The 25,254-nt window shown below is 50.2% G+C and overlaps 1 protein-coding gene across 5 annotated transcripts; it reads right to left on the bottom strand.

The window, feature by feature from the left end:
* Positions 1–327: 327 nt before the first annotated feature.
* On the bottom strand, positions 328–24,949 carry VEGFA (vascular endothelial growth factor A). Of its 5 annotated transcripts, none has more exons than XM_032770473.2 (8): positions 24,163–24,949; positions 17,588–17,639; positions 12,080–12,276; positions 9,911–9,987; positions 9,385–9,417; positions 6,307–6,378; positions 5,060–5,191; positions 328–2,809 (listed from the first exon to the last, which is right to left on the bottom strand). In XM_032770473.2, the coding sequence occupies exons 1-8, from the start codon at positions 24,226–24,228 to the stop codon at positions 2,788–2,790; spliced, it is 651 nt and encodes a 216-aa protein (XP_032626364.1). In that variant the 5' UTR covers positions 24,229–24,949; the 3' UTR covers positions 328–2,787. The 5 variants fall into 5 exon arrangements, with proteins under 5 accessions (XP_032626364.1, XP_032626365.1, XP_032626367.1 ...); XM_032770474.2 differs by having other exon boundaries at positions 6,325–6,378; XM_032770476.2 differs by lacking the exon at positions 5,060–5,191.
* Between the last annotated feature and the right edge of the window lie 305 nt (positions 24,950–25,254).

Here is a 25,254-nt window from a genome sequence, read left to right as displayed (position 1 = left end):
GTACAATAGGGCTTCAGTCCTGATACTAGTGGCAGAGTTAGAAGTAGCCTGCTGGTCTCCTGATGCCCAGGCCTGAGCTCTAACCATTTAGATAACACTCTTCTACCAGAGCCAGGAAGAGAAGCCAAGAGTCCTGACTCCTAGTCTCTTTTGCTCAAACCCACCAGACCACAATCTCCTCTTAAAACTGGGAACAAAAATCACAGAGTCCAACCACTGAATCCCAGGTGCTCTCTCACCTCGAGGCAACACTGGAGGGGGGGTCTGTTTACACACTGGAAGAACAACAGGATGCAAAGCAGAAGGAGAAGCCAAAGAAAATCAAGATCAGAATTAAATTCTTTAATACAAAAAAAAGTTTGTTTGTCATCGTTGTAGTTGTTTTTTAAGATATAGCTGTACTTTTGTGTTGGTTTGTTTAAAAATAAATATGTACTACGGAATATCTTGAAAAAATTCACTAGACACAATATGTATTGTTAATATCTTTTTCCCCGCAATTATTACAGATAAACAGTAGCACCAATAAATAAAATGATAACAAATATTAAAATTAAAAAAGGAGAAATTCAGGATGTAGAATTTTCTATTGTTCCTTTTTTTTTTTACATATATAAAAAAAATCGTAGCGTCTATTTAATCCGAATCACACATATACATAGACATATATATATATATATACACACACACACAGCCAAATATATATATAGTATGTAGATGTATATCTAACCCTTGTCTCAATAGGAATGTGTAGGGGTGTCTGTTAGAGAAACTCAATTAAATAACTACTTAGGACATGCTACTGAGTCTGCCAACAATTGGGGAGATAGGTTGGGGCATAGAAGGGTTAAACTTATACACAATCAGTTAAAAAAAAAAAGGAGGTATGGTTTATAAATAGTTGAAATTAAATATTAACAAGAAATACTGAAAAATCCCTACTCTTTAATTAAATTATGTTTAATTTCTAATTTAAAAAGGGATATTAAATAAGTATATAAAACACTTTCTCTTCCCGCCTCGGAAGCTTCTGTCTTAAGCACGATGCAGCGTGAATATATACATGATGGATTCAGGCACACACCCGTGTGTTTTCCTCCTCCTGAAAACCATCAGTTGGCTGGGGAATTCGTAGTGGTTAGTAGTCACTTGTGGTGAGTCTGTTTTTAGACTGTCTTGTCTTTTGGGACGCTTTCATTTGGTACATTATTAGGCGTTGGAAGTTCAATTGCAGGTGGTGGCTGGCAGCATTCTAACACAAACCAAGTATCCTTTTGATTATTGTCTTTTTAATCACAGAACTCGATTATATATATCCACATAGACATACAAACACTCATTGGTGTGCAGGGGTGTGTGTGTGTGTATGTGTGCATGTGCATACTGGCGCATATTACAGATACAGAGAGAGATGGCCAAGATTTTCAAAAGAGACTAGTGATTTGAGGTGATGGGTACCCAACTTGAGCCTCCTTAAAGGGGCCTGGTGTTTCGAGAAGAGGTGAAAAATCAGGTCTCTTTAGGGTATCTCATATGAAGCACTCAAAAAATAAATCACCCCAAATCATTAGGCACTTTTGAAAATCTTTGCTGTATAGATATATATATATAAGTACAGATAATTAGATATACAGACACACAAACACACACACCCCTACTGTGTATATACTTTTGATTAATATCCCTTTCCAGAAATGTTCTATCCGCATCTTGGACGCTCTTCAGTGGCAGCGCTGTGCACGAGGAGAGCAGACCATGCGGTCTGGCTATGCACGGGTCCCCATTCTTGCTTCAGCGCCCTACAGGCCCATCTGTCATTCTGCAGCCACCAGGATGAGAAATCGAGTTTCTTGTGATACCTCCTCAAGGGGAACGGTTCGTGCGTCAGCTGCCCACCATCATTAAGGCCAGGCTCTACCCTCGGCAGAGTTTCTACAGCAAGTCAAATCAACGCAATATGTACACTGACATCCCGTGTCCCAGCAAGGCAGGTCGTGAGACGAATAGGGGCAAAGGTTGGAGGGAAGGACGGGGGAAAAGAATCCTCAACCACGTAGAGGGCCCAGCGTGCCAATCTGCTTCCTTGACCTTTGACCCATAACACCCCAAGGCACCGCTCTTTGGAATCTCCTGCCCTCCTCTCTGGTTCCTCTCCTCCTCGGCACGGGGAAGAGAAGGTGGTTTGTGGAACAGCCCACACAACAGAGAAACAGTGGCAGCCGCACAAGTCAGTCAGAGTTAAGAAGGCTACACCAGCGCTTTCCAGTCTCAGCTTGTTTCTTATGCCCCAAGTAGCCCGCTTGTGTCCACAGCAGTCGAGTATATCCAGTGAAGACACCAATAACATTAGCAATGTTAAAAAAATTCAGTGTGTGTATGTACACACACGCGCACGCGCACACACACACACACATACATATACAGATGCGGTTAAAATATATACACATATATAGATGCATGTATGTATATATATTTATACCTACATATGCGTCTGTATGGGAATCCCATAAAATACACCCCTATAGTCTTCCTGGCTCTGTTATTTAGCAGCAAGAAAAGGAAAAAAAAAAAAAAAAACAAAGTTCAAAACCCTGTGCGGCGGGTGCCTCGGGGAATGTTCCTTCCGGAGTCCATTGTCCGTACTGAAAGTGCTGTGCTCTACTGATCCTTCATTTTAGGGTTCATTTGGATTAGGGTTTTTGTTTTTTTCCTTTCTTTCTTTCTTTTTCCGTCCAGGCGAGAAATCAAGCTCCAGAAACAGGGCTGTTCCCCCTTCTTCTCCGCTGCTCACCGTCTCGGCTTGTCACATCTGCTGGGGAGGAGAGGGAGGAAAGAGAGAAAAGCGGTTACATTTGTGTGGCAGGGAGGGTGCTGACAAGTTTAAGACTGTGCTGAGGCTTTGTGGGGACAAGCTGAAGGCACCGCAGGGACCCAGGTAGTGATTCTTCCCGTACTAGAAGAGGGGGGAAAATCACTTGAGAATATCAACCCAGCCAAATCACATTCCCCTGGGTTCTTAGGTTGTGGGGTGAGTTAGGAACAGAATTACAGCTGAAAAGCGCCTTCTCCCTCCTCAACCTTTAAACTCACACTGCTTCCCATCTGCCCCTTCTCACACTCACACACCAACTCATGCAGAGACACACATACACCCCCACCCCAACTCCCAACTTTGCCTGTGGTTCCCACTGGAAGCAGTGCAGCCAAAATGGTCTCATGCAGGCAAGATGAAAGGAAAGTGCGTCTCATTCCACTAGCTGCTGCGAGCAGGGGTTAGTGCCAGAGAACAGCGGCAGCCACTTGTGGAAGCAGCAGAAGAAACAAGAGTTGGCCCTGCCCCGTAGGGCCCAACTTCAGAAACTCCAGTGGGAAGAGAGGGAGGAACTTCAGCTTAACCAGCTTTAAATCAGGAAACAGCTAAATCACCCGCTCCCATGGCTCCATCCTGCACTCCCAGCCAATGCACTAGGTCTGGAAACCTCTAATCATGCCACTCACCCCACCACAGGGAGGGCTTGGCAAGAAAGATTAATAATCCCTCAGGCCAGGAAGGTGTTTTCCCCCCACCACACTTGGGAATATTTCCCACCCTTGAATTCTGAGGGGATGATTTCCAGCTGCTCCTGGGAGGGGGGAGGGAGGTGGTGGGAGATAAAGGTCAAGGGCAGGGAGCTGTCTGGTCTCACTCTCTGTAACTCAAGAAGGGCTGGCTTGGCTCTGCCCACAGCACCAATCACTCTCCCGCTCAGGTTACACCTCCCTCCCACCAAAATAATTTCCTCTGCATTCACAAGCCCTGGCAGTGCCAGAAGTCCTGGGGTTTGGCACAAAGGAGGATGGCACAATGCTTTCGGGGTGTGAGCACCTCGCTCCTAGGGATGGCTGTAATACATAGCCGCTGATCAACCACAAAACTACCACCAGGCGGGAGACGAGATGCCTCAGCTTCCAGCCGCTGGCCATACAGGACCCTCATTTTCATAGCCGCTTGCCCTCTTCACTCCCAGCAGAAACAGACTGACACCCGCTTAAGGGAACCGAATCTTTGTGAATCGAGGCTGGAGTTTATAGCCACAGGCTGGTCTTTAGCAGTTCCTTTTACACATCTATAGAGATTCTCTCACACACACCAGCAGGATCCTCAGCTGGTGTCAATCAGCATAGCTCCATTGAATTCAATGAGGCGACACTGATTTTCACCAGCTGAGGATCTGGCCCCTGGTTTCTATGCAGGTCTGTCTCCAGCTATAGCTATGACTGATAGAGAAGACGTAAGTAGGCTGAAGACATGCACATAGCATGGATGGCTGGACAAACCACACTGTCTCTCTGTAGTCCCATCACACATGCAGCCAGAAACAGTGACCCCGCCTTGTGTATACTATAGACAGACACACATATACCATGTCTCATGGCAAAGCTTCACATGTTCTCATCTCATTGTTAGGGCATGTAGGGAGCTGTGTGCACATCACAGGCCAGAGTCCTCTCCGTGGGATTTAGGAGCATGAGGGCAAGGAGAACAGCCAGCTCTAGGGGTGCGTGGGGGAGAGCTCGGGGAAAGGGAGGACTTCCTGGATTGTTTCCAGTCCCCCAGAGGGGTGTGAAAGAGTCACCCTCCAAATGTACCAAGGGATACATTGTCTATGCAAAAGGGGGAGTGTAATCAAAGTGCGACAGAGAAGCCGTGTGCCTTTTCTAAACCAACCTATGGGCAGTATGTATACTGGGACGTATATGGGGTTACAGGCTCGTTCCCTGTTTAACACAGCAACATAAAATCCACCAGGGTGTCCTGCTAGTGGGTATGCTGGCCCCAAACACCCCGTCTGTGCAAGTGTCCCATCCAATCCCTGCCAGCGCATTCAAAGCTCACAGCAGACGAACGGCAAACGCTGTCCCCTTCCCCTTGCAAGGTGTCCCTCTGATCCCTGGCCCTTAGTACAGAGGAAAGGAGCGACCACAGAGCACTGGTGCCAGAAGCCAGCAGGAAGCAAGCTCCCCCTCTCTCTCTTTCTTTCTCTTTGGGCGTTTCTCTTTCATCCTTCAGGACACAAACCTGCAAGTGCGCTCGTTTAACTCAAGCTGCCTCGACTTGCAACGTGAGTCTGTGAATTTGCAGGAACATTTACAGGTCTGGGGATCTTGTACAAACAAGTGCTTTCTCCTCTCTGAGCAAGGCTCACAGTGACTGCAAAAAGGCAAAAGGAAAGAAGTCTAAGCTACAGCGCTTCAGCAGGAAGAAAATACACATGCAACACCCTACACATCCAAGCAATCCCCTGCCCCCTCCCCGCTGCTCCCACACGGCCCCATTGGAGCGTCGCTGGCCAACGGACTCGCACAGCAGCACTCCGACAGGCCCGGAACCTAGTCGCAACAACACCCACTTGCGTTAGCGTAAAGAGACAGAAAACAGGCTCTCAGCATGGTATTCATCAATCCCGCACTGGGGCCAATCCACACGGGGGCAGGGAGGTGAGAGAACCTCTCTGACTATGGCTGGGTTAGCAACGGGCCCCTGAAATGGAATGTCCAAGCTACAAAGAGGCCAGCAGTTAGTCGGTTAAACCCCTGTGGTCTCTCCTCCCCTAGAGAGGCAGGCAGGGGTCCACTGTGCAGTGACGGCAGAGAAGACCCCTGCCCCTTGCTGCTACGGTTGAGTTTTGTCTTGTCCTTCCTTGGGCACTGGGGGATTTAACTCATTCTTTAAGCCCCCAACCCACTCCAGACCTGCCACCTGAGAGACTATCAGGAGAAAGGGTGTGAATTTACAACGCAGAATCGTGTGAAGCAGAGTGAGAGAGAGAGAGAGAGAGAGAAGCCACCAAATCCAGCAGATGCAGAAAGCCCCCCTAAATCACCCAGCCTTCCACTGCTCTAGGCTTGTGTTTTCATCAGACACACACACAAATGCACACACGCATGCACAGCTGAGGCCAGTCTCCTGTCACCCGCCTTGCAGCAGCGACTGGTGGAGGACGGAAGCCGAGATGGGAAGGGGGATTGCACAGATGCATTATAAGGAGTGATTACAGCACAACAAGCCCGCCCAGCCACCACATTCCTGTGCCCTCAGAAATGAATACAGCCGCTTGTCAAAGACAGGAGGTGCCAAGCAAGCAAAAGCCACCTGCCCTGAGCTGCGCTACCCCTGCCCAGTGCCAGAACTGTGCCACCACCAGTGCTGCCCCGCAGGGCTATGAGCCAACCAGTGATTCGGAGGGAAGGGGGGAGATTTTGAGTGTACTGCAAGCAGGCTGATTGGTTTGGGACAGAGTCTACGAGCACATGACACAAACGTACAAGCTGAGCAGTTTGTACCGGCTTTTCTTGCGCTTTCTCTTTTGCCCCTTCCCCTTTCCTCGCTTTGATTTTCTGGAAGAAAAACCAAAAAAAAAAAAAAAAAAAAAAGAGAGAGAGAGAGAGAGAAAACGGAAGAAAACCGAAGGAAAAAAATACAGCTGTGTGTGTCCATTCAGGGGAGGGGGAAACACCCGGGGCAGGGCCGGAGAACCGGCCTCTGGGATGATGTGCTCATCACACCATTCACACTGGCCTTCTCATGCTCCCACCACAACCACGGGGCAGAGAGCCCTTCAGATCAAAGGCAGCCTGGACCAGTTCCAGCAACAGCATCCTATTGCCCTGCTGCTAACCGCCTGTCGCCCAAACTCTGGGAGGGCCGGCAACAGAGCGCCCGTCACTGACTGACAAGAAGGAACCAGAACAGAGAGACTCCCCTCCTCCTTGATAAACTAAAGTACTGAGCCCAGACATACCCAGGTGTGCAGGACAAGCTGCAACACCAGCGCCGCCCCATGCATTGCCAGTATCCCAAAGTGAACGTTGCTGCTGCAGAGAATTCCACCACGGTGACCAGCTGGGCCAGGGTTACTACGTGCTGGGACAGGGAGTGGAAGCTGCCCTCTGTGAGGGTGGGGTGTGTGGGTGTGTGTTAAATCTTTGCCACGGAAGCCTTGCTACTAAGGGGTAATGAGTTGAAAGCGTTTGGTCAAAGTTCTCCCAGGCCTTTGCCCCGCACCCACTGCCCTCATGGCAGCCAGGACAGTTTGGCATAGGCGGTAGCCCGCTCACTTGTGCGGGGAGGACCCTGCAGTACTAGGCACATTGAGCACCCAACCTGTTTCCCTTTGCTGCGGCGGCTGCATGGGCAGATCGAGTGAGTGATTCCTGCAGGTAGGTGAGCAGCGGGGCAGGAGGAGTCAGAACCTGAGTGACTCATTCGCTCATCCTTGCTGCTCGCTGGCTCCTGACTGTCAGCCCATGGCTGGGAGCTCCAGTGCTCCCGCCCACTGGCAGCTTCCTACCTGCTCTGCATGAAGGAGGAAGAGGCCTGACCTAGTTCTGACACCTGGGAGGGGAAATAGACCCCTCTTTGCCAGCCAAGCAGTTTTCAAACCTCCCCCTTCCCCTTCCACCTGGCACTGCCCAAGAGAGGAGCGGACGGAGCCAAGAGACTGACTCATTTTACACCTTCTTCTTCCAAATCCATCCATCGCTTCTGATTGGCAGGCGGGTCTGGGAGGAGCCGGCACTGATCCGGCTGCCAATGGCAGAGCAGGGGGACAGCCTGCTCTACCCCCTCCAGCTGCACTAGCACCAGCGTAAGGGACACATGCGACAGAGACAGCAGACAAAGTCCCAGAGTTTGTTAGTCGAGTGAGCCCTTGCACCAAAGCCCTCCGCCTCCCCAGCTTTGCCTCCTTCCTCCCTTCCCTGGCTCAGTCCACCTTGGCTGGGTGGAGAAGGGTGAGGAGAGGGGGCGGGAGGACCCTGAGGGTAACTGGCAGGGCGTTTCTTGGGCCCTGTTCAAGCCTGTTTGCTGGCACCGGCAACTGAGTGTAAATTTCCTTCCAAACTCTCTCCTAGCTGCGGGCAAAGAGAGCGTCCCAGGAACACAAGCAGAGTTATGGGGTGGGGGCGAAGGGAGGGAGATGTCCATTGGGGGAGATTTCCACGCCTTGCAGACTACAGACAGACATTAAGGACAAATGTACTCGGGGGTGGAGGTGGGGGGATGGAAACATCAAGCACAACAGAGACTTCAGTCCGACCCAAACCAAACTGTTGCTAGCGTGCAGGAATGGCATAGAGAAGGGGAGGTGCTGTGGGTCAGGTTAGAGGAGAGGGAATGTTGCACAAACAGAGGGGAACAGGCCAGCTTCCTCGCCCACCCCCCACAGCACCAGCGCTCACACGGCCCCAGCTCTCTCACACTTTCAAACTATAGAGTAACTCAGACTGAACCACCACTGCACATACTAGTCCAGAGAGAAGGAGCCTCCAGCCGAAGCCTTGTGGACGCTGGCCTGATGGAACCCTGAGCTGAATTCCAGTGAAGACGGGAAGCAACTCTGGCTGCACAGCTGACCAGGAGGGTGTTCTCTCTCTTTCTCTCTCATCTCCCCATGCCCCAGCTCCATCACTTCCCTAGCTGGCACTGTGCATCCAAAGGGCAGAGCTGCTAACCCAGCCATGCGCAGTCCAGCTCTCCCACTCCTAGGGAGGTGTCACGCTTTCCTCTTTATGGATTGATTTGTGCCGGGTGAGTCAGGATCCTTCGTTCCTCCCTCTCTGTTATCAATGCCGTGAGCAGATGGCGTCAGGGTAATTTTCGTGACTGTTTTTGGAAAGGTTCTACCCTGACCCCTTCCATGTGACCCGAGCAAATCCACAACTTTGACCGAGATTCTACCTCTTGCTAAAGCCTCCGCTGGGAACATTCACACATGCTGCTAGGCGAGCTAAAGTGGCTCCTTTCCTTCTCCCACCTGCCCCTCACTGAGCAGTGTCCAGAACCATATAGTGTTCGCCTTGCCTCCACCGGGCCTCAAGTGCCATCTCTTCCTGCTGCCAAGCACAGCTCTTGTTCAGAGAGGGAGGCCCTGCCAGGAACCAAAGCTGAGATGGATAGTCTGGCTGCTGAAAGAGTCTCTGCGCAAGCTGATGCGAAAGAAGCCAGCAAGCTCTCACCAAAACAGCGGGGAAAAAGAAAGGCAGCGATTGCCAGTGACCACAGCAACACCCAGGTGCTGCACCAAAATCCATTCCTGAATGGCACCTAACTTCATTCCAAGATTTCTCTGACACTCTATGTAATGTGTCAGGGAGCCACTGTCACATGGGGTCAGGCAGGGAGCAGACTCCTGCAGTCCAGAATAAGAAGGAAGAACCCCCAGAACTGGATTTCTGTGCCCTTCTGGAATGGATTCAGGCTATAACCCCACTAACAGCACAATTAGCTTATTAAAGAAACAACGCCTAGATCTGAGCATCTCCTGCTGTCACAGGAGCAAAGAGGGGGAAATAAACCACCAGCCAACCACCAAAAGAAAAAGGAGGAAAAGGCTCGTCACTTACTTTTCTTGTTTAGCTTTGACGTCTTTCTTTGGTCTGCAGGGCAAGAGAGAACAAATGCTGGCTTAGAAGGGCGCCAGTGGCAGGGCCCTTACTCTACTGTCCTCCCCTTCACCATCCCAGCCCCCCTCCCCAAGGACAGCAGTCCCACCACTGCGCCCTGGGCACATTGCACATAGGCCCCATCTATCCCGACTGGCTGAGTGACTTCCCTGGAGGGGTTAGTCCTCCTTTTGCAACCCGCTGGCAGCCGAGAGGCTCCACGGGACAAGGGCTATCATCGGCACTCCCTCGGCCTCTCCTCCAGCCCCCTGGCAGTCTCTAGAAAGGTGATGACATCACCAGCAAAGGACCCTTTGCTCCCCAGCCCAGCAGCCCCTCTGTGAACCAGCTTGGAGCAGACCTGCAGCCTCAGGTCAGGGTTCCTAACCCCCACTGCCAGTAAAAAGGAAAGGCCAGCTCCCTGTGGGCAGGTGCATTCTGAGGGCAGCTGGCGCCCTGGAGATCCCCAGCGTGGCTCCATCCTCACCTGCAATCACATCTACTGTGCTGTAAGAAGCTCATGTGCACTATGTGCTGACCATGAAGGGGTTTAACTCTAATTATCTGGAAAGAAAGACAAAGAGAGAGTCACAATCATGGGCCAGTCGGGGCTGATCGGCATCTCTGCCAAGAAGTACAGACAAAAGAAACATTCCCAGCCCCCCGCTGTCTCTCTGAGGAGGGCACCAGAGCTCCAAGCGGTGCTTCCAGGTGCATCCCCATGGTAAGTGGATTCCTTTGCACGCCTGACAGGAAGCAGCACCAAGCTCAGCCTAGGGCTTTATTTTTTCAGACATGAAGTGGAGCTGGTGCTGGTGAAAAGTGCAGAGTGACAGCCCTGGACGCTGGTACAGAAGCAAGGGGAGCAGTGAAAGCTTCCCCCATGCTGCCCTGTCCATAGACTTCCTCCCTAGTGACATTTCTAAAGGCCGACACTTGCTTCAACAGTACCAGGCCCCTCTAAGACCAACAAGAAAAGAGCTGATTTCATAGCAGCCACAAAACTGCCCTCAACTGGAGACGAACTTCATTCCCTACCAACACAAGTGGCATTTAAACCAAGATTCCACAGCCCACTCTTGATCACCTGCCTCATCCTGGATTCAAACTGGTGCCTTCCTGGTGTAAGGCTCTGGGAGCAAACTCATGATCCCCCGAGTTGCCCACTCTGCCCAGGCTGCTCACGCAGAATGAAAGCCACTGCGTAGCAAGACACGTGAACCATTCAATGCTGCAGAGCTACGATTCCTGCACTCAGCACTAGAATCATCCCTGTAGGGCCAGCTCCTCAGCTGGTGTCAATCAGTGCAGCTTCAGCAAAGTTACTTAAGACACGGATCAGACCCTCTGTATTTATACTGCACTCATCACGGTGGTATCTGAACCCAGCTGGGACACTAGAACTGGTGCTTCCAGCAGAGATCTGCTGATATGCTCCTGCCCCCAATGCATGTGCACATCAGTCAGCTCCAGGGAGTCCAGAGTGAAGGGGCAGGAAGAAACATGCATCCCTATTTACAGCATCCTGCATAATGGGTCCCTGATCCTGACTGGAGCCTGAGCTGCTGCTGCTGCAATATAAATACTGCAAGACTCTCAACACGCAAAGTCAAATTTGGCTCAGGTCATGAGTAAAAGGAGTGTGTTTAGTGTCAACATAGTCCCATGTGGTCTCTTGTCCATACCACAAAGCCACTGCAATATTTACTGTCTCCGCTTGAGGGGCCCAAAGCTGGAACGGGGGTGGGAGGAGGCTGCAGGTCAGTGGTGAGGAACTGCGTACGAGCCCAGGACTGGAATAGCAGGGGTAGTGCTGGTCAGGCTCAGGGGCATTAGCATTACTGTGGGCATGAGAGGCGGGAACCTGGCCAGTGTGGAGGTACAGTGGCTGATCTATATGGAGAGCACTTTCACAGAGAGCCTCCTGCCAATACGCCTGGCCTTCGCCAGTCTCTGACTTTCCTGAGCACTGAATTCAGCAGTTTCAGAACAAAAGCGAGAAAGGCACAGAGACTTTCCCACTTGACACTGCAGCAGCTGCATTTCTTAGAGCCCCTTCCCACCCCTGCTGGGCCACTAGAGCTAATGGCCCAAATCCCCAGCTCTGCTGGTAAAGGCTGACCTGACATGCCCTCCAGGGAAGAGTTCAGAGAGGGCATCCTCTTTTACACTACCAGCCGCCACAGGAGCAAGCGCTGCCTGATACAAGTACCAGAGCAAGAGTTAATGTGGAACAAGGGGCTGGGAAGATTCCCTATCCGGCCTCCGAGATAACACAGGGAAGTCATTAGAAGTGCTCCCTTTATAATGCAGTTTCTCTGTCTGTGGCTAGTGAGTTAACTCCACTGACCCAGAAAATGGATTTTCCCCTTAACCTTAAATGGAAGCAACTCCTGTTAAATCCACTTGGTGCAACCACTGGAGATCAGACCCCTGAAGCAATGTCTCATCACACCAGCCTATGGCTAGAAGTGAGACTTGACCACCCCCCCTTCCCCCTCCCTAAGACTCCAGAGGAGGCCCATCTGCCTTCTCTGTAGAGGTCTCCCTCCTTCTCCTCCTTGGTTGCCTAAGAGCGAGCAAGTTACAGTGACCAAGGGGATGGCCAAAGGCAGAAGGTGTCATTCCCTCTGCTATCCCCATTCTCCAGCCTCACCTCCATGGTGACGTTGTGCACCTCCATGGGGACACATTCTAGGCCCTCGTCACCGCAGCAGCCTGCACACCTCAGCAGGGGTACGCAGGACGGCTTGAAGATATACTCCACCTCATCGGGGTACTCCTGGAAAATGTCCACCAGGGTCTCAATCGTCCTGCAGACGCTGCGCTCGTAGACTTCCAGGAACTTGATAACTATGAGGCAGGAGGGAGGGAAGGAGAGAAAGAGAGGGAATGAATTAACAGCAGCTAGGCCTGGGAACACTCACACCTTTCCCTTAAAATGAGACAAGCAGTTGCAATCACTGATCCCTCCGCCCTTTGCTGGGGGCCCGGCTGCCCTGATCTGCCTCTGCAGTACAGAGTCCCTCATCTTCACCCTACCAATCTGAGGGGGCCCACATTGGTGTAAACTAACTTCCCAAGTATCCTGTTAACTCCTTAGGGGAAGGGGGGCTCTTGCCTGAATTAGCTGCTGCTTCTGAGTAGCAGAGGAAGGGTGGAAGTGGGAAGATAACTGTCTAGGCTGATCTAAGTCACCTGGCCCCAATGCCTCCTCTACCTGCCTTCCTACCCCTGTTATCTCAAACACTCCATCGGACGCCCTGCCACTAAATGCCTTAGCTCAGCCAAAAAGCACCTGATGCTGACACGGATGGTTTTGGGTGGGGGTGAGTCACTGGTAGGATTTATCTTTCACTCCATTCAAAGTGTCAAATTCTCATCCAATGGACACTGGGAATGCCATAATCTAAAGTGGGAAGTGACTCCCAAAAGGTCAGGACAGAGGGGACAGACTCCACCAGTGCCAATCTTTGGGAACAGAAGCTCCGCTGGGGTGAAGGAGAATGGGTTTGAATCATTAAAAGTGCATTTCCACTCCTTTGTGCTGTCCCTCCCCCATTCTACCTTCCTGGTCACCCACCTAGAGCCTGCCTGTCAAATCCAGAACATCCGTTCCAATATGCCACCTTCTGCAGCACTTCACTGCCTGTTAACGACATTTGCCAGAGTATCAGTCCCTAATTCCCCGGAACCTCTCAGGCAGACCACAGTTTCTCAGCCCAGGAAATCCAGGGTCAGCGTAGTGGAGGAATCAAAGCCACCTCTCAGCATCCAGGGTAATAACTGGGCCGCATACCAGAATGAAGTGGAGTGGGGTGCAGATCTGCCTTTACTTCCTCCCTTTCACTCAGAGTACCCAAGCAAACTAAATATCAGGTGCTGGGACCCACTCTGATTTCATAAGTGTTTCCCAGTGCTCCCCTGTCTGATGCCAAACATTCATCTCACTGCTTGGTCAAGGGGTGGAGAGATTTAAAGAGGTAATAGATGAATACACAGACAGAGCCCTGTTCTGCGGCTAGCAAACGCATGGCACCCTACAGTCCAGCATGCATTCTAGAGAGGAAGTTTCAAAGAGCAGAGGGAGAGCGTATGCATAGGGCGACAGTGGCTGGACTGTGCTGTTCCACATTAGAATGATACGCCTGCACTGTATACACACAGTCCTGTAATGGCAAAGTTGATAACCCCTTGTGATAAGCACAAACTGCTTGCATCATGGAAAAAATGGTCTCTACTAAGCGTTTCTGGAGTGCCCTGAACCTGTGACAAACTAGCATAAAGGTTACTTTGCCACAAAAATATAAAAGCTGCAGGGCTCTGAGTTCAGGGCCCACAGTTAATTGTTGAAAGTTAATTCTAGGTCATGCAGAGCTGACAGTGCCACCGTACTGCTGGCAGTGGGTGCGAGGGGGAGGAGCATCTGTTTGGGAATTGAAAGTGTTAGAGAGCACAAACGCTATTAAGAGGGAAAGTGGCTCAGGAAAGGGAAATGTGACCTGCAAGGCAGGGACTCGTTGCTAGCATTCTTCCTCCAGAAAAGTCACTCCCCCTCTCCTCTCCAAGCCTGCCTCTCATCTCCTTCCCTGTCTTGTCTGTGTCACCTCCTTCTTCTTGTTCCCCTTCAGGGTGACCTTAACCTTAAAAAGAGACTACCTCTATTACAGTAGATTTAAACAATTTAATCCCTGGGAAATTACACAGGCCCAGAGACAGCCATGGAGACACATTGCTGATTATTCACACCCTCCCAGTGTTAAGGATCTGGGAACTGCCGCAATTCAAATAAGTCTGGGACAAAAATGCGGATGGATCCATGCAGGGATGGAATCGCTACATGTGCAAACCGAACACTACTGAGTGCGCTAGTCTAGTCATGACAGGCAGAAACTGAAACTGACTAGAAACTAAAAGTGAAACTGACCAGCTTGCTTCCATTGTCCAAACTGAGTGTGTCAGAAGGGAAAACCAGCTCCATAAATGGTGAAAAAATACATCTGGCTTTTAAAAATTCATTTTTATTTTATTTTTATTTTTTTATAACCAAAAGGGGTTATTAGCAACATAAGGAAGGCAATTCCATTTCTAAGGCCAGATTTATCGGTGGATTCCAAATACACTGCTTTGCCAGAACAGCACCAAGCAGCTGAATCATGCCAGTGACTGTGGTCTATAGTTTGGTTTCAAAACTGCAAGTGTAGTTTCCTTTGCAGAGTCTTTTTTTTCATTTGTACAGTCTCCAGTCCTTACACATTCAGCAGTGCCCTGACCATAGTGCTGGGGATTCACGGTGCTGCCAAACCCAGAATGTCCCCATAGAAAATCTTCAGTAGAAGCCGCAGCCTTTACTTGCTGCTGTTTTTTGTGTTTGACTATGAAAGGTTATTTTCAGGAGCATGTGTCAGCTTCTGAAGTGGGGGAAGGGAATCTGTACCCAAATGTAAATCAGAATATCCTGCCCAAAAAGGGGCAGATCTCACCAGATGCACTGATTTATTTGAGTGTAAGGTACTCAATACTTAGCAGGATCAAGCTCAAATTTGGAAAAGAGGGTTGTGCTCACAGGTTCTGTGATTGGTTCATTGCTGTGTCCATCACTGGCCGAGTAGCTATATATGCATACGGTTCTTTTAAAAATAAAATGCGCAATCACAAGCAGTGGTGGTTTCCTTTATTTATACCAGAAAAATCTTTTTTCATGGAGCAAACAAAGAGTGTTTGTCTGGCTTCTCTACAATGGCCTGTGCCACAAAATCATGTGGAAGGATATCTGAGCAGCAGGGAGGCTAGGTGTACAATTACAAATAGTCCCCAGATTGGATCAGGTCCATCCCAAATGTAATCCTGGCTGAAGTAGGTGGGTCAGTGAAGAGGCCAAAGAAACAAAATGACCTTTCATCCCAGGACCTTTACAAAGCATGAAGCTGTATGACTCCCCTTGTGGAGTAGCTGAGTATTATCACCCCATTTCACAGAGGGGAAAACAGTGGCACGGGGAGGGTAGCAAGGGGGAAGGAACAGAATCTGACTTCCCAAGGTCTCAGTGCAAATTAAAAGCAGAGTCAGGAAGATAACCCATGACTCCTGATTTCTAATACCCTGAGCTAACCATAGACATATTTGCATTGCAGAACCAGGAATAGAACCTATGAGTTCTGATTCCTAGTCCCTCTGCTCCAATCAATAGACCAATCTCTCTTTCCTTCCCACCACTATTCTTGTGATGTGGAACCAGGAGTGGGTGGAAATTAAGAACCCTCAAGGATAACAGGCACCATTCAACTCCTCCTCTCACCAGTAAGATGGATGGGAGCACAAAGGGGGCACAGACCAGAGTATTAGCTGCTACTCGTTTCTACCACTAGCAGAGGGACTGGGTATCAAAATGAGCCTCATAGTGGGCTCAATCCTGCTTCCTCTGAAGTCAGTAAGCCTTTCACTGTTTACGGGGCAGTCTGCCAACAAACCAGAAATGGATGACAATGCAAAATGGACACCTTGTAACAAATCTAGCCTGCTGGAAATCTCTGGCAACACTCCTATGGCTTGTCATGCCAATAAAGTTATTGAAATTGAAACAGAGTGTGGCAGGGAGGGGTTCAGTCCCTAGGTGCACTGCTAGAGCCCCCTGCTGCCCTGGTGTGGGAATAACACTGAGGGTCACAACCTGTCAGGCCATGCCAATCAAGACGAGGATAAAGACAAGCTGGGGCCATGGATGGCCACTGCCAGCGTGACAGTGGATTTCTCCAGCACGAAGGTGGAAAAGAACGGTAACCGTCTGAGATGTGGCACAGAAGGTCACCTCACCCTACTGCTCCAAAGTCCAGAGTGCTGTAATCCCCAGTCTGAATCAAGAACTACAGAGAGAAAGCTGAGCCATTAAAATATACCGGCTCCCACAAGTCAGAAGTGGGCTACCAAGACTTGCCATCTCATAGACTTTAAAGTCAGAAGGGATCATACAGCTTGGTGCCTACTGCGGTTCTAGTCTATACCCAGATTTATTCAGCTCTCCGTCCAAACACCTGATTTACTACCCATTATAGTCTGTGAGCAGCTAGAGTTATCTGAGATAGCAGTGACTTGAGATGCACCAAGGTCTCACTTCCTTTTCATCTAGTATCCCCACAGGTACTAGACTGCCAGCAATGAACTGAATGGAATCAACTGGGCTATGGTACCAGCTAATACACTCTCTAGCCCTGCTACCTCAAACAGTGCAAAAGGGAGTGTGTTTCAGTTCTGTCACTATACAGTGCAACCCTCTCCTCCTTCCAAGAGTTCTGGCTGAGAGTCTGGAAAAGTAGCCTTGGCTGCTTTTTTTTTAATAAGATGAGCTATCTTACTGGCTCAGGAAGATCCAGGTGCTGATTGGTCCTTTGTCGGATGATCAGATCTTATTACTGAGCAGGGCACAGTGAGTGCGCATGGGAAAGAGGAGAGGGAGACAGGCAGCAAAAATGACAAACTCCTTCCTGTGACATTAGGGAACTACTCATAGCCACTCAGCTTCTGGTAAATTGGGGGCTTTTTCGGCATTCTGGGAAATGGGCAATGGGTTCATAAGGATCTCTGCAATATGTTCCATTGGATTGATATAGCCTGTGTCCCTCTATCTCTCCAGAAAAGATGAAGGAAGAGAAAAGTCTGCTCTTCAGACAGGCCCACTTGTTTCACAAAAACAGCTTTCCAAATTAAAGAGCAGCTCTGACTAATGTATTTGAGCATAAGCTTCCATGGGCTACAGCCCACTTTTCCGGATGCATAGAATGGATTCTATGCATCCGAAGAAGGGGGCTGTAGCCCACGAAAGCTTATGCTCAAATAAATTTGTTAATCTCTAAGATGCTACAAGTACTCCTGTTCTTTTTGCGGATACAGACTAACAAGCCTGCTACTCTGAAATCTGACTAATATGAAGCCACAAAAGGGTTAAATCTGGTGTCTCACATTTCAAGTCCTATTCTCTCCCCCCCCAGCACATGCACACTTTGCTCCTGCTTTCCAGAAGGTGGCAGTATTGGTCCTCAGGTTCTTCCCAGCAGTTTGGCTCAATGTCTCCCCCAAAGCACCCCATTCCCCACCTCCCAGAGCTTCTGCTCTTCCTAATTGCTTGTAAGCCCTGTAGCTGTTGAGAAGAAAGAGGCAAGCCGCTTACCTTCATTCGGTTTCCTCTCCCCATCCCCCAGGGTCGGAGCGGCCTGCGACAACTGCAAAGATAATAGAAAATTAGTCAAAACACAAAGTCATTATCCTCTCCCCAAGGGCGGTTAGGGAGCTGAGCCGCTTCCCAGGATTCCACCCTAATGCTGCGGTAACAATGCCATTGGAAGCAACAGTGTTTCGGAGCATTATTGTAGCGTTCAGATGCATTCCAGCCCCCCTAGTTCCATCCTAACTCTCTTCTCCCCTTGGAAAATAAAGCCGCCACAAAGAAGCATGTCTGACTTCCCTATGACAGCCTTACAGGGAAAAGTGTTGCATGCGGGGAGAAGTTATTAGTAAAGGCTTTTGCTGGCTTTGAGGGGAAGTGTTCCCCCCACCCCCCACCCCATGTGACTGCAAGACAAGCACAGAGAAACCTTTGTCTTCTCTTTCCTCCAGAGCAGGAGAAAATGAAATAAAAATAACACCTTCGGCCTAGGCTTAAAAAGTGGCGGGGGGGGGGGAGGGGGAAGCAGAGACACAGCATCCAGGCAAAGGCAATTCACCCCCATGTGTGTATGAGAGAGAGTCAGAGAGGGCACTTGGGAGGGGAGTGGGTGGGGATCTGGTTTAATGCAACATCAGTTTAAAAAAGAACACAGAGAAATTAACTGCTCAAAGGCATTTCGAATTATTAAGGTCAAAAAACAGAGTGGGAATCTGGGCAGGGGAGAAAAACAACATTGGTGACCTTCTAACGCTGACATGACAAATACGCTAGGAGATTTGTCCACGTTCATGTTCCAAGGAAAGTTAGTGGAAGGTATTTCAAAAAGGGGCCTAGGTTACAAAGCAGGCTAGCAAGTGCAGATGGATTGGGTACTGTTTTTAAAGGGACAACAGCCCTATTTTTTCTACCTCCCCTCTCGCTCCTAAATTAGTCTCTGTTATAAAGGTAAATCATTTGAGCTGGCATTATGTGGCGGGGGGGGGGGTGAGAAAAGTCTCATGGTTTGAAAGGTCATCTCTGCTCTTACCATGTTTGCCGCTGAGTGGTGGTGATGGTTGGGCGTCGATATTTAGCTTTATGTCAGAGTGATTAACTGTTACATCACTCCCTCACATAGTAACTGCCTCAAACTGCCCTTGCTCCCTCCCACTCCCCCCGCATGAAGGGCATTGTGCACCACAGCACAATGGGGCCACAGATCTGGGCCAGAGCCTCTGTGCTACAGAACCAAGTCTAGGCCCCTCAACTCCCTCTGTCACACTTTCCTAACCAAAAAAAGAAACCCCTCCTGCTGCTTTTGTAGTGACAAGACAGTTTCTGAGTAACTGACACAGGCATTAATGGAATTAACTAACCTGCCCCCCAACCAGAGGGAGAGATGGTGAGAAAGCATTACAGTGTTTTATCAGAGAACTGTTTTAAATTTCAGGTGAGACCTTAAAAACCCAGCTCCTGTCTGCTCCGTGTGAGCATTATAGCTCTGTCTGCATTTTCCATAAGGCAGACTTCACCCTGCTGGCCCTGACCAAAAACACCCACTCAATCACTATTTGTGCAATGTGTGGCCATCGGCATATCCTCCACCCCAGAGACAGCTGCATTTCAGTGGAGCTGCATTAAAGTGCTTTGGGACGAGCGGTGATATATAACGCAATATATTATTTATCACTGATTGTATTAGGCTTTTAAAAAAAATGATCACTGTCATCTCACAAATGGCCAGGTATATGACTGGAGCCAGCCAGCCCAAGTCAGTGTGAGGCCTGCCAGATAGATCAGCTACCTATATGCTTCCACACAAACCCACACACAGCCTAACATCATCAGTTTTAAGAGGAGGGAGGAGATGGAGCTTCCAAAGCATGAGAAGAAACCCCTCTCCCAATTATTCCCCAAGGAGGGTGTATAGTTCCCTCTAGCTAAGGTTCCCCTGATCTGCCTCCCAACACCACTGAAGCACATAAGCTCCTGGCCCTAGGTATAACATGCAAATCCAGCCTTCCGTCACCCAGTTAAGGGCCTATTCCCCATGGGAAGAGAAGCTATCTTCCCTCACTTGGCGTTAGGGCTGTGATATCAGCTTTAAAAGAGGACTCCCAGGAACACTTTCATTTCCGAAGGGTGAAGGTCACAGCAAAAGCACAAACAAAATGGAGGAGGAAGAGGCTGCAGCAGCCCTCCAGAACCAGCCCATGCCTGAAGACCAAGGGTCAAAAGGGACAGAAAAGCATCAGCTGTGCCCTAGCAAAGGACAGAAATCACCAACCAGATCAGTCTGTTCAATCTACATGCCCCAAAAGTACTGTTAGGGTAGGGCTTGGAGTCAGGCACAGCATGACCATTGCCTGCTACTGAGAACTGGTCTGGAGACACCTTTACAGCTTAGCTGTGCCTATTCACTTTCTGTGGCCGCTGGCCTCCTCTGCCACATGCCCCCACGTCGCTGGCAGGTGTCAGAAGCTCATTTTCACTCCTCACCTGCAACACAGCCCATACCTCGTTGCTCAGCAGAACCCACCACCTCACAACCAGCACCTGGTGCAGCAGCTAGAAACCATTCTGGGAAGTAACCAAACCCTAACCCGTGATTTTACTGCTATCAAGGTGTGTGAGTGTGTGTGCAAACTGCTAGCTAACAAAGTCTGCAAGCATGTTAAAAGTCGTACAACAGTCTGGGAAGTCACCTAAACTAGATTGCTGTGCCACCCTGAAATCAACCCCTCACGCCACTCCTGACTACCAGCTGACCCAGAAAGAAGGTGATTTCACAGCAGGCTTCTGGAATTATTAATAATACAAGTTCTCTCTAGAGGCCCTGCTCCACTAGCGTATTTCTCTCACTCCTTTCCCCTTTCCAATGACTGGCACCCACAGAGCCTGTCTGTTGAGGCAGCATTGCTTGGATGAAAGGGACCTTGCCTCACATTAGACCAGGTAGCTATGTATCACAGAAGGGGAAACTGAAAAACAAAAACAGAAGAGCCCTTCAGGGGACAAGAAGGCCCAGTGCCCTTCGGTGGGAGCCTGAAGGTCATGCTGCCTGGGCTCTCTCTCCTCTATTGGCATTTGGAACTACTCATCACTTCCGTAATATGATTGCTTTCCATGTTTTTCTATGGCATGGATGCAGTCCTCAAGCTAGTGGCAGATAAATTGCCTTGGGGTAGGAGCTATACAAGAAAAAGCTTCTTTTGTGCTCTTTGCTATTTGCAGGTTGTTGAGAATCTGTGGTCTGAAATCAGCTAAACACTCCCCAACACAGTCAGCTCCTGACTCACCCTGTCTGTATCTGCCCCTTCTCTGTCCCCTGTCTGCTTGACTGAGGGATCCAGTTCTAATGCGAAGCAAGTTATTCTCTTGAGGAAGAGAAAAGGTTAATCCAATTGTTCCCCCCATCACAACCCTTCTCTTCCTTCCCCTCCCCCTAATCTCTGCAGGCTCATTAAAAGAGCTTTGTAACTGTTTGGGGCTGGAACAAACAATCCAGCCACTTTGGGAGGGACTCTGGGACGGGAGTTAAGGCACTTCAGTCTTAGGCGCTAGGAATTCTTCTCTGAGGTTTCTACGCAAGGAGGAGGCTTTACTGCAACCTTTCCCCATTGTAAATGCAGAGAGAGGTCAGTAATCCTGCAAGCTGCCGGCAGACAGCCTGGGGACCTCTGAGACAGAGTAGAATGGGGCAAGAGAATCTAGGTTTGTCCAAGAATTAGAGATCCTCTGGGGTGGCAGTGCAGAATCCCCCTTTTTGCTCCCAAGACCTGCTCCTGTTAGTTTGTTCTCAGAGCAAGAGCGAGAAGCAGCTTTGGGGAAGGTAACCCGCTGTGGCTTGTCTATGCAGCATGGAAGGGGCTGGGGAAGTTAGTTCTCCTAGTGTTTCCAGTGTGGCCTGGCTCATAGACACACCAAAAGCAGGAGCGGGGTGGGTGTGAGATCATTAACAGTCTAGTCACAGGCTCTCTTTCCCTCCCTCCCTCAGTGTCTGATCACTGCCGGATCCCTATGGCAATACAGCTGGTGTACCCAGGTCTCTCCACATTCCAGGGCAGGAAGGGAAGAGCGCGCCTCCCAGGATACTCTCACCCTGGGGTCACTCCTAGGAGGCTGCAGTGTAGAATCAAACCCATCAAACGAAGAAATGATGGGGCTGGCCTGTGCTTCCTAGGGATAAGAGGCTGTGGGGAAGTCAACTTATCCTCTCCCCAAACCCACCGGCCCCACCTGACCCTGAGAGGAGTGAGGACAGGGTGGCAGAGCCAGGGCTGGCTAACATTTGGGGAGGGTGGTATTCTAACTGCATTCTCCCCCGACCCTAATCTTCATTACAAAGGATACTCCCCACAAGTAGACCGGGACACCTGGAGCAGCACCGCCCATCCCAGGCCACCAACTCGCAATTTCGCACTGTCCCAGCCTCCCAGCAAGTAGTGATAATAATAGTAACAGCCTCAACAATGGGTAATTATAACTCTGCCTTTACTAAAGTGGCATTGTAATACCAGCCCCACTCCTCTGCATTTATGAAAGCAGCATTGCATTACCTGTGTACCTTGCTTTTCCCATGAGCCTGGGACAGGGCTTTATCTAATTCTCCCCAGCATGCCTGGCTAGGCAGATAAGTTTATTCAGCACCACTGCTTGATAAACAGTGCAGATAAAATATCATCATCAAAGTGCAAACCTCGGGTCCCAATACAAAGAATAAGGTTTTATGCCATGCCCACGGTCATCGCCATGCTGCCTACGTGAGATCTGTCTAGCCACCAGCATTTCTAATGTTCCCACCACGGTAGTATCTAGGCGACCGACATACAAATAAGGGCAGAACTCACATCCATCTGCAGGAACCTGGCGGTCTGTCTATCTAGGCATTTATCTGGCCCCCATCTCTGTACTATCGGAGGAGCATCTCACAGTCTGTAACGCCTTAATCCTCACAACGCTCTGTGAGGAAGGGATGCCTCTTCCCAGCCACTCGGCTACTCCTCCTTATTTGTTCCTACCTTTTCCCTCTGTCTTCTTCGTTCCTTGTCATTATCCTCCACTGGTGAGGAGAGACTTTTGTTGAAGGCTTTTTGCACTGTGTTCTGAAAACGGCCAGACTTGGGTTCTGTCTGATCTGCCGGATTCAAAGCTTTTTTTTTTTTTTCCAAAACCACCTTAACGTGAGACTAGCCAAAGACAGGCCAGTGATATCACCATAAGTTAACACATGACACTCTCCAATAGGAGGGAAGCCTGGCTTTCTATCAAGTGCAGGCTAATATGCTGCTGTCACTAAGAAAGTGGCAATATAACAGGCTAGCAACAAAGCGTGTGATGCCTGCCAGACTTTAGTTACATCTGAAATGGCTTCTAATTGAGGAGCTACCTTCTAGTGCCAGTGCTGAGCAAACAATGTGAACAGCAGGTTCGTTTCCCAATTATATTTATTTTCACACTGGAGGGCCTGGCCCTCGGCAATGGCCTCCCCAAATTCCTGAAGACAAACGACAGAAGAAAACTAACTTGTTCTTATCCCTCCAAGTATAATATATGCCCACCTAGCCAATATACACCACAGCCACCTGGACGCTCAATCTAACCCGTTTAAAAACTCTTGGCAACACATCCCACTTGACTCCCTTAAAAAGAGACAGGAGTTTGTACAAAGAGGCGTATTTTTTAAGGAGGCCAAACCGATTTCCGATCCCTGGGAATGCCAGGCAGGCAAGGGGGAAATCGGAGTTTTGAAATCTCAGCGGGGACATGTATTTTGCAAACCAGGCTGGATGAAATACAGAATCCATTCTGCCCCTTTGATCTCTGTTTGTTTTTCCACCGAGGTGTTCTCGGAGCGCCAGGCAGCAACATGCCCGAGAGATCTAACTAAAGACAAATAGGGCAAATCAGCCCTTTGCAATGTCAGGAGACAGACGACGAGGCTCGCAGCCCAGGCACGGTGCTCCCAGAAGCTGATGCAAGAAGTCAGCGTGCCGCTTCCATGCCCGGGGAGCGATGACGGGGCCAAGCAAGGGGATCATGTCCGCCTGTGGATTTCAAATAAGTCTCCCAACTTCTACGAAACTCCACAGGCAACAGATCCGTCCCATTCCCAGGAGGAAGAGGAGAGCGGGCACGGGCTGAGCAGCGAGTAGGAAACCGGGACTCCTCCAGGAACTCATAAAATCCCGGATCTCTCTCCCCACCCCCTGGTCCCCCCAGTACAAGGGTGCCTGCTGGCCATTACGCTCAAAGTGCATCTGTGTGTGTGTGTGTGTGTGTTCACTGTAGCTCACACACCTTTCTCGGTGTTTGTCTGAGGGCGTGCGGCGTCTGGGGCTACTTCTGCAGGGGATACACGGCACCGCACACACAGTCGTGCCCTTGCACACACACGCAGAGACAGCTGCATATGTGACTTCCATGCCCGTAGCCTGGGCGCGGGGCAGGCAAGGGGTGCTCGCTCTGCCACGGGCATCAAGGAGTTCCCAGCCTCGAGGCACAGTCGGTGGCAGTCGCAGGCCGGGGGGATGGGGGAGACCACGCCGGACAAGGGGAAGGCGCCCCCTACACACACAAAGCCCCCCCTCCTCCCTTACCTTGGCGTTGTGGAGATAGAGCAGCGCCGCCAGCCCCCAGTGGATCCAAGTGAACAGAAAGTTCATGATTCCTGAAGCAGGTCGGGGGAGGGGGGTGGCTTGCTGAGCTTTTGCCGTCTCTCTCTGGCCGCCTGTCTCCTTCCCTTTCTCGCTACTCCTCCGTGCCCTCGTCCTCCCTCTCCTGGAGCCGCTCCCCTGGGCGATTTCTGCAAAGCTTGCGGCCAGTGGGGAACTCTTCAGTCTCGGGTTTCACCCCTCCATGAGCCCGGCTCTCTAACCGCCAAAGGAACAGACACCCCCCCTTTTTTCCTCTCTCTCTCTCTCCCTCTCTCTTGTTCCCTGCACAAAGCTCAGCCTCCTCCGTCCGGCCCGGTTCCGATCTGATCTCCGGAGGGACAATCCACTTTCCAAACGGCACCGATTTGTAACAGATTTCCCCTTGGAGAGGTAAGAAAAACCCAAGCGCGCACACAAAAAAAGTTTGCCCGAAAGTTTCAATGCATTTTCCAGTCTTCGGGTTGGTTTCCTGCGGCTGCTCCCAAGCTGGAGTTTCCTTTCAGGGGAAGGGGGGGGGCGATCCCCGCTTTGGATCCCTGGTTCTGTTCTCCTGCAACTGGGAGGGATCGGGGTGGGGATTGGATCCCTTTCCTTCTTTCCACCGCTTTCAAAATCCAAACTGGCCGGGCAGCGGAGGGAAAATCCAAGCCGGTAAGAGTGGGGGCGGGGAGAATAAATTAATGAGTGGGTAAAAATAATAATTAATAACAAATCCCAGCGCACAGGGAGAGCTGCTCTGCTCCCTCCTGTGCTGATCTGGCTCGCTCGCTCTCCTTTCTTGGAGGAGAGTCTGGCTGCACTTTGCTGTCGCTCGCTGGTGAACGTCAGGCAAGAGCCACAGCCCAGCGCTCTCTTTCTCTCCCTGCCTTGCTTCGCCCTCCCTCTGCAACTGCAACTGCACAGCTCAGTCAGCTCCGCTCCCTACTCAGAAGAGCTTACTAAGCCCCGCCCAGCTCCACCCTCCTCCCCTCCCTCGTCTGACAGGGGGCGAAATTCTGCGGGGATAGTGGTGGGGTTCCAACTCGTACACCGCCT

The sequence above is a fragment of the Chelonoidis abingdonii genome, chromosome 3 (assembly GCF_003597395.2).
Source record: "Chelonoidis abingdonii isolate Lonesome George chromosome 3, CheloAbing_2.0, whole genome shotgun sequence".
Classification (NCBI taxonomy): Eukaryota; Metazoa; Chordata; order Testudines; family Testudinidae; genus Chelonoidis; species Chelonoidis abingdonii.
The sequence above is the reverse complement of the archived record's forward strand: the minus strand, read 5'-3'. Positions and strand labels throughout refer to the sequence as shown.

Bases quoted from the DNA above. Each gene is read 5' to 3' on its own strand.
- VEGFA (XM_032770473.2), bottom strand. From the start codon at position 24,228: ATGAACTTTCTGTTCACTTGGATCCACTGGGGGCTGGCGGCGCTGCTC. The intron at 9,418-9,910 runs GTGAGGATGGAG...CTTGCCCTGCAG, and splicing joins CACAGTAGATGTGATTGCAG to ACCAAAGAAAGACGTCAAAG. The intron at 6,379-9,384 runs GTAAGTGACGAG...TTTTTCTTCCAG, and splicing joins GTCAAAGCTAAACAAGAAAA to AAAATCAAAGCGAGGAAAGG.